The sequence below is a fragment of the Etheostoma cragini genome, chromosome 22, assembly GCF_013103735.1.
Source record: "Etheostoma cragini isolate CJK2018 chromosome 22, CSU_Ecrag_1.0, whole genome shotgun sequence".
Lineage (NCBI taxonomy): Eukaryota > Metazoa > Chordata > Actinopteri > Perciformes > Percidae > Etheostoma > Etheostoma cragini.
In genome coordinates this window covers 11,028,525-11,040,872 of record NC_048428.1, presented here as the reverse complement: position 1 = coordinate 11,040,872, position 12,348 = coordinate 11,028,525, and the positions used below count along the sequence as shown (strand labels likewise).

Here is a 12,348-nt window from a genome sequence, read left to right as displayed (position 1 = left end):
TTCAGTTTAAAGGCAAATCATTTAAAGGTTTTTAACACAAAAAAATGTTCAAAAAAAGACCTTTATAAAAAGTTTCACAATTTCAAACCATTTCATTGCCAAGGAGTAGTTTCATTTTATGTATATTTTTTAATTTAAAAAAAGCTAATAATATAGTCTACATTAAGCCTAATAATAATAATAATAATAATATGTTAAAGATGGAAGTTGAAACATGTATGCACATGCTCAATCATGTATATAATGGGATTAGGCAATTTAAAAAAAATGGAGCAAGATATTCAAACCTGAAAACTTTGTTTTTCTAAAATGCGGGTCACTACAAAACAAAGTTTATAAAAATACATTTAGGGTTACATTTTGTCTTATTTTATCTTTATGGAACTAACACGGTTTGGGCTAGGCAGCATATCTTTAATATTTCCAACTGAAGACAACACTTTTCTGTGTCACATTAACTGACAGTATGAATTTTGGGAAGGTTTGAAAACTAGGCTCCAGATTTTAATTACAGTACAATTTAATTTAAAAAAAAAGTTGTATTCATTTCTAATTGAATCAGCTCCACAAACCCACCAGGGGTGAAGCTTAAACACTTTTTGAATATAGGACATTTTTCAAAGCAGTTTTGTGTAGGTCTATAAATGGTCTAATAAAAACAGGTATAACAATGGTCCGGTTCAAACTACTGAATAATTCATGAATAAACCTCTGATGGGAGGCTGTATAAACACAATGTAGGCCAACAGGATGCCACAGGTTTAACTAATGGTATGTTGATACAGCAGGGAAACGGCCTAAATGAGTAGAGTATTAAAATGCCTTGCTGTGATTCTGATCAGTGTTGAGTGGGCTCACACTGATCGCCATAACACCGCGCTCACAGCTGGACTCGAGGCCAACACACGTCATAGAAGCGGGATTGTACGTAACTGATTGAATTGTACGTTTAAAGTTGCTTCGGTCTCCATGCAACATGAGGCTACATCTGGCTCTCTCCTGCCCACGGAAAAGCCTTTACAAATGGAGTTGAGCTCCATGACCGAGAGGAAGCCCTCTGGTGCTGCTTTTCCCCTTCCTCCCCCATGCAGTCCCTCTGGCCAGGGACCCCCACCACACACCGGCCCCGTGGGCTCCCTGTGTCCTTTCTCGACGTGTTTTCAGCGCTTTGGAGTCAGTTATTAACTCGAGAACATTTGATTTTAATTAACACATGGAGGCTGGAAAAATCCAGTCACTTCAGCAGAGACATCCCCCCCCCCCCTTAATTTGAGAATCAGACATTTTGGTCAGAATGGTGCTTTTGGTAGACTATTCTAAACAATAAGACAAATAAAATAATAGTAGCAATAATACAACCCACTTTGATATTTATCCTATGAATCGTTTTTGTTAATATTTAATGTTTTGTTGTGTTATCAGGAGCCCAAACAAATAAAGTATGGAAGGCAAGATTTCTAAAGATTTTTACAAGCGTGGCGCTGCATAGTTAAACTATAGTTAGTATAGTTAAAGTAAACTACAATCATTTTTAATGGTTTCAATTACAGTGGCAAACTAACCATTTCATTATTCAGTAATACTCTATTTGACGTTATTTTTGTTGTATTTTTAAAAGGAAAGTAACAGCAGCAGTGTTGTTCCCATCTCCTCTCCAGACAGGCCGCCGTCCCTCCCTCTGACCCCGGGTCTGCGCAGGGGGATGCCGGGTAGAACCCAGCAGAGGCAGCGCTGTTTCCTCCCTCATGTTTAGCCACTGTTGTGGTGATGGCTTCAGTGAAATGCACAGACTTCAGCGGGAATGTTGGATGAATACAGGGGAACGTCAGGTTCTATAGTGACCAGTGACCTAAACTTCGGGGGAGGTTGTTGAAAACGATTAAAAAATCCCTTAATTCTTAGTTGTGATTTTTTTATTCTTACGTTATGGCTGCATGATCACATTAATATCACAATATGAGCCAATGACTTATTTATTTTTTAATCCTGGAGGTCTCGGACTTTAAGATATCGATTGATTGTCAGTCCCCATACACTTTAAACGTAACAGCAACATGCCCATAGGCTGTAAATTGCTAAAGGATTAAAACCGAATTTTTATGAAATTAAGGCTGTAAATAAGAATGGAATTCTGCAATTCTACAACAAAGCTCTCGATAGTCATGTGGCCTCACTCCTTTATGAAACCTAAACTCGAAAGTCACAACTGTTGAAACATGACAGTGCTTTAAGCTCAAACCTCAAAAAGGTCAAAACATTAAAACCAAGAAGAAGACTATGGGGAGAGAAATGTGTTTTGTTCTTTTAATCCACCCTCTTTCTGATATGGTTTGCAGCCTATAAATCCACGTTAAAGAGGGGAAAGCACATGGGTGCCACAGAGGAGCCCTCTCAGTCCGGCGCATGGAGGAGCCATTCGTTTATAATACCGACTTCTCATGGGGAAAGTTGGTTTTACACCTTAAACAGAAGCTCTGCTTTCAATTTAGTTTGACTCACGTGGGGACGGTCGCACACTTCCACTCCGCGTGGTGTCTCACTTAATTAAAGGAGTACGCTTTTGTTTTGGGATGATGCACTTAATTACGATAGATGCATCCATTCTCCCCTTCTATCAGCGTCACACAGTCGGCTGACTGCCATCATTATTGAACCGATAGACTCTGTAGAGTTTGCATGGCACTCATCGTGTGTGTACGTGCAGGTACGCCGATTGGTTTGTTGCACATGCAGTGTCTGAGTGTTAGACTACTTTTTTTTTTTTTTTCTTTACAAAATACAAGTTATATGCAGTAGGCTACATACCAAAGGTAAAAGACAAGGCTGAGTGTTCCCAGGAGTCCAAACCACAGTACTGTGATCATCTCGTGGATGACGCTGTGAAGTGGGGTTTGCATTGTGTGTTTCGAATCTGTGGGACACACCGTGCGAGCATTATTTCAGTATGAACTGAAAAGTGTATCTTACTAATCACTGTCCTTGCAGCAGTAACATTACGGAAAAGTGCATACATACATACATTTATTCTAATTAAATAGCTTGACCTTCCCTTAATTCTAGAGACATGTGAGAGTTTATTTCAGCCTTATGGTAATTTTTTTATATTCACAATGCAAATGGTATTTCATCCAGAGCAGGTCAGTCCTGCAGCAGCAGCTTTCCCATACAGGCTTCATGGCAGAAAAGCCAAAAATGTGTTCTTGCAATCTGCAAGTTTCGCCTTTACACAGCGGGGCTTCAGTGCTAATTTTGTGCTAAGCTATTTTATTATGCAGCCGTTCTGGTGCTCTCCTGCTCCCTGAGCCTCACACATCCATTCAAACTGAGAAAGAAAAAAAGGCTACGCTTAATTGCTGATGCTAATATATATATATATATATATATATATATGTATATAGGCTATATATATATATATATATATATATACACAAACACCCACACACGTATATATACATACACAGACACACAAACACATACACACACATTTTACAAATTCTCCCCTTGTTTGGTTTATTAATATTTACACCATAATATTATGAGCTTGTGAGTGACTTTGTGTGTGAAGGGGCGAGTGACAGGCAAATACTTTACAGCTGAGAGATTAAACATACAGACGTCCTGACAGCTTTTACCGGTCTCCGTATGTCTCAAAGATCAATGCAAAGTGCTGATCCTAACGCAGCATGTGTCTGTCAGCATTACCCATAACTTCGTTTCCCAAACATGCAGTCAGCCACACATATAATTTTACACAATTGTGCACAAGCTTGGCTCTTTAGAAAACCTTTGTTTTTATTAACACCAAATTGTGTTAAGGCTTGTTTTGTTCTTTTTCACGTATTATTTCTATTGGTATTCTATAGAAGTTACAGTCTACTGGTTCCCCAATCCGCACTGGAATTTAACCCTGAAACGCCAGCAGTATAATGGCTCGTCTCTGCTCCCAGGACGGCCCCTCCAGGCTCCAGCAGCAGCAGCAGCAGCAGTCCCGACTCCCCTTATCAACCTAGGGGCTCAGATTGATCGAAGAGCACAAGCTTCTTAGAAAAGTTGCATGGTCCTGCGCATACACAATATTGTGAATAGCCTTTGGGCGGCTTAAGCTGTATTCCTGTGCGTCAACACAAGTACCTGTGGTTGTGAATTATTAGTTCATTCTATTGTATTTTATCCACTATTGTACACTCTAGATGTGGCTATTGACGCTATATAGTTGCTGCAGGACTACTGTTTAAATAAGTAGGCTAGGTCTATTTGTCGAAGGGAAGATGTTCACACGTTGGCCATCTCTGCGCACAAGCTTCCTGCAAATGCATGCAAGCTAAAATATTATTTGTTTTAGGAGTTGCACACACACGTGTTCAGTTTCCCTGCAGGAGTCTTGTTCAGGCCAGCCTTTTGGAGTTTCACTCTGCTTCATCATGTATTAAAGGGAGTAGGCTTGCACCACCTCATGTGCAGTGGTTGGAAAGGCTGCGTAAATGTCTGCGGTTTGCCTCTTGTAATTCTTGCAGGCTCCGCAGGCCTACCACTTCTTCCGCCGCACACCCCTGAAATACACCGGGGAAGGGATTCCCTCATTGCTTTAAGAGTTCAACCAAACTGAAGATGCAGCCATGTTTGAGGGGTATTTACCATCAGTCATCATTAGTTCTATTGTTAGTTTCAACTGCCCAAAGTGTGGATCAGCACTAGTGTAGATCTATTTGGGGTCTATTCCCTTATTTATCTGAAACCTTTTGGCCTCAGGACAGAACCCTGTGTGTAATTTAATTGAAGACATATATGTCTAATTTCCCTAAACGCCTTTAAACATTTATGAAATTACTAGTGTTACAGAATAAATTGAAAGGTTGGACATTTAATGGAAACGTAGTGCAATATATATCCATGATGAAAAGCAGATGTGTTAACCAATATAAGACTAAAAAAGAAAAGGGAAACCCCAATTGAAAGTTTAAAAATCACTTTGCTTCTTTGTTATCATAACCTTGTCCTAATGCAAATCCCAGGCCCATTTCTCAGCCTTCATTAAATCGGTTAACCCCTCTCCAAAACAAATGATTGTGCAACTTAAAAGAAAGAGAAAGAGTCAGATAATTACACTCAGTCGCGTTTAATGAATGCTTCATAATTAATAAAGAAAGGGAAAGTGCTTCAGAAATCCACCGTTCAAGTTTCCATTTCGAGTGCAGTTGTTCTATATATATTCACAACAACAAGATCAATGTACAAGAAACCCCAGAAGAAGAAAAAAAAATCACAAAAATAAATATTCAGTTTCATATAAACAACCAGTGACTTCAAATTCCATGTCAAAAACCTGACCTCAAGTATTGTATTAAAAAAGAGAAGTGAATGAGTGAATGAGGAGGGCAGGGAAGTGAGGGAAGAGGAGGAGGAGGGGGGGAGGGGGGAGATAGTGCACGCAGCCTCTAGCTGCTGCACGATGCAATTGTTTACATTGATAGCGTCACTGTCAGAGAGCTATTTGTCTTAACGGTGGAAAGACCCTCCCAACAGGCCATTACCACCATCTCTGTCCCTCAGCCGTGCATTGTGAGTACTGCGTGAGAATAGGCTGGTGCGTCAGGGGGGCAAACCCGCTTTGGGCGCTTGCTATTCCTCTTCTTCCTGTGCCGTGCAGCCTATGCGGATTAAAGGTTGAAAGCTCCGCTCTTGCAGCAACTCCCCCTCTCAACCCTGTGCAACCCCCTCCGTTTTACTGCTGGCCTGCTCATATACCAGCTTGTGTCGCGGCTGCAAAAAAATAGCCAGTTTACAGGCTGAGAATATGGGTTCAAGTTTGAATTGTCGCTCCAGCCTCAGAAATAAGGCCCACGGTGAGTTTGGGGCGTCGTGGCTGCAGAGTTGCGATCTACCACATGTATCCCCACTAGTTTAAGCAGGGTGAAACTCACTTTTTTTTACATTTCTTACTCTTTTTTACAATCACCCATTAAATGGTTTCTACAATCATCTGAATGAATGCACCCTTTACTGTGCTTGTGAGGGTCTGACATCATTCACGGGCTTTGGGTTTGTTGTCATCTGGCTCGCTATAAGATGGGCCTCTCTTTGTCGCAGACAGGAAAGCCTGCCAATTAGTAGAGCGCGTCCTGCACTGCCATTTACAACTTCTACGCATTTACTTAAAAATACCCACATGTAGGTGTATTTACTTTTGCTTAAAGGTGTGTACACTGAAGTCTATCACTGAATTTTGGGAGTAGGCCTAAATGAAACAGGTCTGGGGTACTACATTCACTGGGCGACCACATTCAAAGGCTACATTAAAAGAGAATGGGATGGTGATGTAGGCTCCATGACAAATAAAGAAAGCAATATCTTATAAACTATTTGGGTTGTCCAATAATAGGAAATAAATGGCGTTTATTTCCAGCACAGATCGAGACAATTGACTTCAACTAAAAATAGAGTCATGAACAGCAGTACCTTCACGGAAATTAGCGTATTATTAAATTAAAGAAAATCTGAAAATCACCATGGCATGGTTAGGAACTCATATGGGTGAGTCCTAAATATTCAAATAGCAGTCAAATGAGTTTGGCCTTTGTGTCTACAACCAAATGTCGTTTTTTGTTTGTTTTTGTAATCAGCATAGCTCAGACATCATATCACAGGCTACAACCCTACAGCTGAAACAAGACCCCCAACAGTATCAAAGTGTGACGCATTTAAGCCAATCTCTTGTGCTTTGTCGCGTTGTTTCTGAGTGGCCAGAGTAGCTAGAAGGTGTTCCACGCTGTTTTCCCCACTGTGACTCCTGAACCTCCTACTACCCACAGCCAATCTTGGACATTGTTATTATGTCTATCTATTACTCCTTTTTTTTTCAAACTTATGTTCGTGCTCTAAACGCAGATACAGACTGCCCTTGGCACAGACATGGTCTGCAGGAGAAATCGGTGGGTAAGTGAACCAGGAGGGACATAACTCGAGTCTATGGTGGGACATAACGAGTTATGAAGCTCTGAGCCTTGTTCTTTTTGATTGTCTGTACATAAGGCCTGTGTTGTGTCTGGGCCTGCGTCTGTGCACAATCACACATTTGCAAACATTTGCAGGAAATACCCCGCAGAAATAAAAACAAGACTTAAAACTGTATCAAAAAACACTGTAGAAAAAAACCAGGACCCCCAGGAAATCATTCCTGTCAATTCTAATAAAGGCTGAACTGTGAGCATGTACAGATATAGGCTACATTAATAAAACCAATTTTTAATAATTTTCTAAAGTTGAAAACTTGGACCAATGAAAGAAAACACAGCTTTGATATATAGAATATATACCAGGTGGCACAGAATGGGAAACCCTGATTTTCTTTTATTTAACAAGTCAAACTTGCTATCAGTCCCAGCTTAAGAGTTGGCTCTTCTCAAGGAATTCTTTTTTTTAACTCCCTTCCTCTTTCGGACAAAGCACAGCCCACTAAAACACTGCACCATACAATCCAACAGGTCAGCTTAGAAAAGCGAAGACAAAATAATCAGAAAAAAAGTCAAGTAAACACAATAACGAGAACCTTACATCGGCGTATTGCTTAGGATTGATAGCTTATTTCAAAGTTTTTAAGCCTATAAATCCACGAGCGGTGTCTCACAATTCTGTGGCGTTTTCTGAGGCTACGAAAGGGGGATCTTATGGGGTTTCCTCTTTCAAACTTCAAAACAAAGCGGAATGCAAACCCATTTACACAAAATAATAATAAACACCGATAAAGTTGCGTGCAATTTGGCCAGCTCGCTTTAAGACTACGATTGGAAATGGACAAGGTGTGGGGGGGGCTTTTGTTTTTTTCTTGCTTAAAAACCAGCTCAGCATTTCCTCGTTCTCTGAGCGTGTGGGGGAGGGAGAATCTGGCCGCCTGGCTGCCACCTCCACACGGGGTGGGACGGAGGGGGAGGCCCGGGGCCCCTCAGCGAGTTCAGGGAGTAAGCAGGGCACAAATCCCCGTCGCTGCCAACAACCAGAGAAGGCAGGGATGGGAAATTTGCCATCAGGCTGAAAGGCATTTTTGTAGGCGATGCTACGGTGCTGCGTTTGCGTCTGCTCGGTAAATCCACCGTGGATACTTCCTCGCAGCCTGAGGGGCGAGAAGAAGACGAAGAAGACGAAGAAGAAGAGGCAGTCTTGTCGACACTGGGCACGTTTTGTTTTGTTTGCGTCCTGGAAACTCGGGCTTTTTTTCTCCCCAGTACCGGAACCCTGCGAGTTTTGTTACTGTGCTCCCACTCCTCCATACATGGGCTGGTTTGGGTGCTCGTGTATTCCTGAGGACCAGACGGGGACCTGGGGGGCCCGTCAGGGCTCTTCTCTGTGGCTTTAATCCCGCTGTTGAAGAGATCCCCGTGTTTGATGGGATATTGGCCATTGCTGCTCTCTGTCTTATCTTCTTTACATGTGACTACAGTGGCGTGGCTCTGGTATTCATATTCATCACAGCTTTCTTCCACTTTAACTTTCACATTGTGGAGGTTGAAGGGTGGCGTCGTGGTTGTCCTGCCGCTGTCCGAGTGGGGGGCCGCGGTCACACAGAGCTCCTCTGGCTCGATCTTTATTTTTTTCAGTGGAGTGGGCGGTTTTAGGCTGCTGGCTTTCGCCTCCCTTTTGTCGGTACATTTGGGGAGCTTGGCTTCTTTGTCCTGGTCACACTGAGCGCTCAGCGCCGGGGGGCACTTGGTGGGATGCCCCGGTGTCCTGCGTGAGGGGTGAAAGGCCTTTTTCCGGTCGGGTCCCGGTGAATAAGGGGCCTGCTCGACCACACGGCCAGCCCTGTTTGGATCAGCCTCAAACGCTTTCCCCCTTTTCGACTCAGTGAAAAAGCTCTCCCCCATGACAGTTGAGTTAAATCTTGGTGGGTGTAAGGGTCCAAAGTCCTTTTTAGTTTCACTGCACATAAATTCACATTTCTGACGTTTCTCCTGTCTGTCCCCTGGCTGTGAAGCGGCAACATGGCCCAGTGTCCTGTGCTGTTTCTCAAGTTGATACTGGTTGTTGTAGTGAAACGTGGGCTCCAGGACCAAAGGTGCTTTACTAGTGTTGAGAGTTTTGGCGAGAGAACCGACCCGGGCCCGTCTGAACCTGATGCTCTGTACCGAAACACGGCTTGAAACAGAGCTCGAGTCGGACTGAGAGGAGCTTTCCTCCTCGTCTGAGCTGACATCTGAACTCTCTGACTGCGTGTCATCTTCGTCCTCGCCCTCCTCTTCCTCCTCGGAGCTCCCGGAGTTGCTGGAAGTGGAGAGGCCGGACCCAAAGTCCGAGTCGGGGTACGCCCGGTCGGAGTAGGTGCTGGACTCGGTGTCGCTGCTGTAACTCTCCGGGAAACTCGGCTCGTGGTGGTGGTGGTGATGATGATGGTGATGCTGGTGGTGGTGGTGATGGTGAGGTCTGGGGTCAAGATAGAAATCCGGACTGAGGTGGAAAGCACCAAAAGAAGTCCCGTGACCGCCGGGTGACTTGGGTTGTACGAGCAGCACCGGCGGGACGTGGTGGTGCGCGTGTCTGCTCCTGCTCCACGAGTGCCTCGCGCTGTCCCTGCCGCCGCCCCCCTCGCGCCTCCTCTTCCTTTTGTGAAGTAGGTCGCCGGCTGAGCGCGAGAGCCTAGACTGAGCAGCTATGGCGGACTGAAGCCCCACCGGCTGCCGGCTCACCGCGCTCCTGAAAAACGAGTGCCTTTGGCTCAAAGTAACACGGTTCCCTGCTATTTTAGCGGTTTCATAGTTTTTAAAGTGTTTGTGACTGGGCTTAGTCACCGAACGGTGCTCCCGTCCGTTGGTTTTGTGGTAAAATTGAGGTAGTTTGGAGTCGGTAAGGCAAGGAGTCAGCTCTCTCTTCCTGCCTGTTTTGTTGTGAAGTGTGAGAGTCTCAGGGACGCCGTGCAAACTAAACCAAACTTTTTCCTTCCACAGTTCGGCGTCCGCGTGGAGGAGCCCCGGGGATGCATCCTCATCCCCGGGGGAACACATTGCTTTCGCTTTCCTTTTGTTGGACTTTAACACCCGCTCCGTCTTGCAGGAGAAATACAGAGCCTCCACGTCCTCCCGTGATATGAGGGTGCATTTAGCGGCATGGAAAGCTATAGAGTTTATTGCTTTAAGCTTCCGCAGCTCTTCCAGGTCGCAGTGATGCTTTTTCACGTTCAGGTGGTCCATGCGCTTGTGCACCGTGGTCCGGGGGATGTTCTTCAGCAGGTCGGTGAAGACCTGAGACAAAGCAAACATTTGCTTGCCTTTGATGAGCAGGTATCCCAATCTCACCCCTTGCATTTCTTCAAAGCCACACTCCAGGTCTCCCATTTTTATGTTTTCGCTCCGATGTATTAATCCATGTAGTCACTCTCAGTATATTGTGGATTTACCAGTAAATGGCATAGGGGGAGGGAGGGGGGGGGGAGCTCAAGGCATCCTGCTCATACCTTTAATCCATCCACACTGCTGCTGCGTCATGAACATGCAAACTTTGACATGCGGACTTAAATGGAGCTGCCGGTGGCTAATAGATTGAATGATCTGACAGCATCCACTTGTCGCCTCTTGCCCCGGTCCGACATGGTGGAGGAATGCGACGGATGCGTCCACCAAGCCGGGGCTGCTGCTACCTGCCTCTGCCGGCTCCACTCCCCTCTGGTCGGCAGCAGGACGAGGGGTAGGTGTACACCACTGCCTCAGCCACACGGATAAAATAGTGAGAAGAGAGAGAGTAAGAGAGAGAGAGAGAGGGAGGGAGGGAGGGAATAGTGAGGTTGGAGGGGAGGGAGAAAAAGAGAGAGTCAGAGAGAAACAGAAAAGAGCTAAAATGCAGCTGCTATTCTGGCTGCTGGTTGAGCCACAAATAAAATGACAGAGAGGGGAGGTGCGCCAGTCTGGAGACACCTTCATCAATTAATGCCCCTCGGAGTCGACGCCCATTGGACGCTGTTGACAGGTGATGCAATAAAAATGGATATTCCATCCCCACCCCCTCATACACCCACCATCACAGTAGTTTAAAATTGTGCACACCGACTCCGCTGTTAGAGTAAATAATGCAGTTATAAAAAAGTTTTTATTTCGAAAGCTGCGAAAAGAGCTGATAAAAATACCCAGTTCATGTAGTGCGGGTACAACCAGAATAGGTAGCCCGTGCCTGCAAAGTGCCATGATAAGACTGGGATGTATTGTGCCATTCCCTTTCGGTCCACATTTGAATGTATGCAATAGTAGTCCTATGCAATTGATTGTTCTGGTAACATGACTCCGCACTCCGGGTATTTTAGACGGTTTTATGTGCCTTAACGCAGCTTAAACAAACACATTTGGTTTTTACACTTGGAGAGCTGCTAGGCAGCTGCTCTGACCAATGCTCAACTCATCCACTTTTGTTGGCTCGAGTTTTTGTCCATATGATTTTGTCCTCGATGGCTGACTATAGACTGACCTAGACCTACTTATCCTACAATAGTCGTTCATACTGCGTAGGCATATCTTCATTTGTCTGTCTATACCTTTAGTACTTCCTCGGCATTTCCAATGTTTAATTAATTTCCCTTTACAGTGTGCGAGAGAGTGTGTGTGTGTGTGTGTGTGTGTGTGTGTGTGAAATAATTTGTGGTGAATGAGCTGAAAAGCAGGTTGTAGCTCTGTTTATATATTATGTATTTGTGCAGGCAATTTATGGTTAGAGATTTTTCAATCTCGAATTTAGCGGAGTCATGCTAAACCGACAAATCCCCGTTAACGGGTTCATACTTTTCCTCCCGGTAAAACAATGTGAGCAGTGATTGGACAGGCTAAAAGTGCAGAGTCAGGGTTGCTTTTCCCACACGAGTTTTTAGACAATGAAGGTGGATGTTTCCATTAAACAATCATTTTAATATCTATCTATAAGAATTTAAATTTCTTAATCCTGATAAACATGTTAATACACGGTTATGTTAAAAATATTTATAATCAACAAGTAGCTTTTTATAATAGGGGAACAGGAACACACACGTCCGTGTTAGCTGGGAGGCTTCCGGGTTATTGAACATAGACACCTACTTGGTTATTTTTATTTATTAACTCGTGTTGTCTGGTGTCATGCATAATACTTCGTACACAATTTGTCTATAGGCACGTGCATAATGTATGTGCACACCGAGAACCCCTATGTCTAAACACACACACAAAAACACACCTCACGGAACGTACAAGCATACGCATCCACATTTACACAACGTAAGACGCACAATCGGAAAGACGCACGCGCGCGCGCACGCACACACACACACACACACACACACACACATACACACACACACACACACACACACACACACACACACACACAACGTATATAGAAAGA

At 44.1% G+C, this 12,348-nt stretch overlaps 1 protein-coding gene across 1 annotated transcript in view; it reads right to left on the bottom strand.

Annotated features, from left to right (window-relative positions):
* Positions 1-5,099: 5,099 nt before the first annotated feature.
* skida1 (SKI/DACH domain containing 1) overlaps positions 5,100-12,348 on the bottom strand; it is a 13,578-nt gene continuing 6,329 nt past the window's right edge. Inside the window, exon 2 of the mRNA XM_034861639.1 lies at positions 5,100-10,685. Coding sequence (XP_034717530.1) covers positions 7,839-10,322 — 2,484 coding nt within the window. The 5' untranslated portion in view covers positions 10,323-10,685 and the 3' untranslated portion in view covers positions 5,100-7,838. The remainder of the gene's footprint in view (positions 10,686-12,348) is intronic.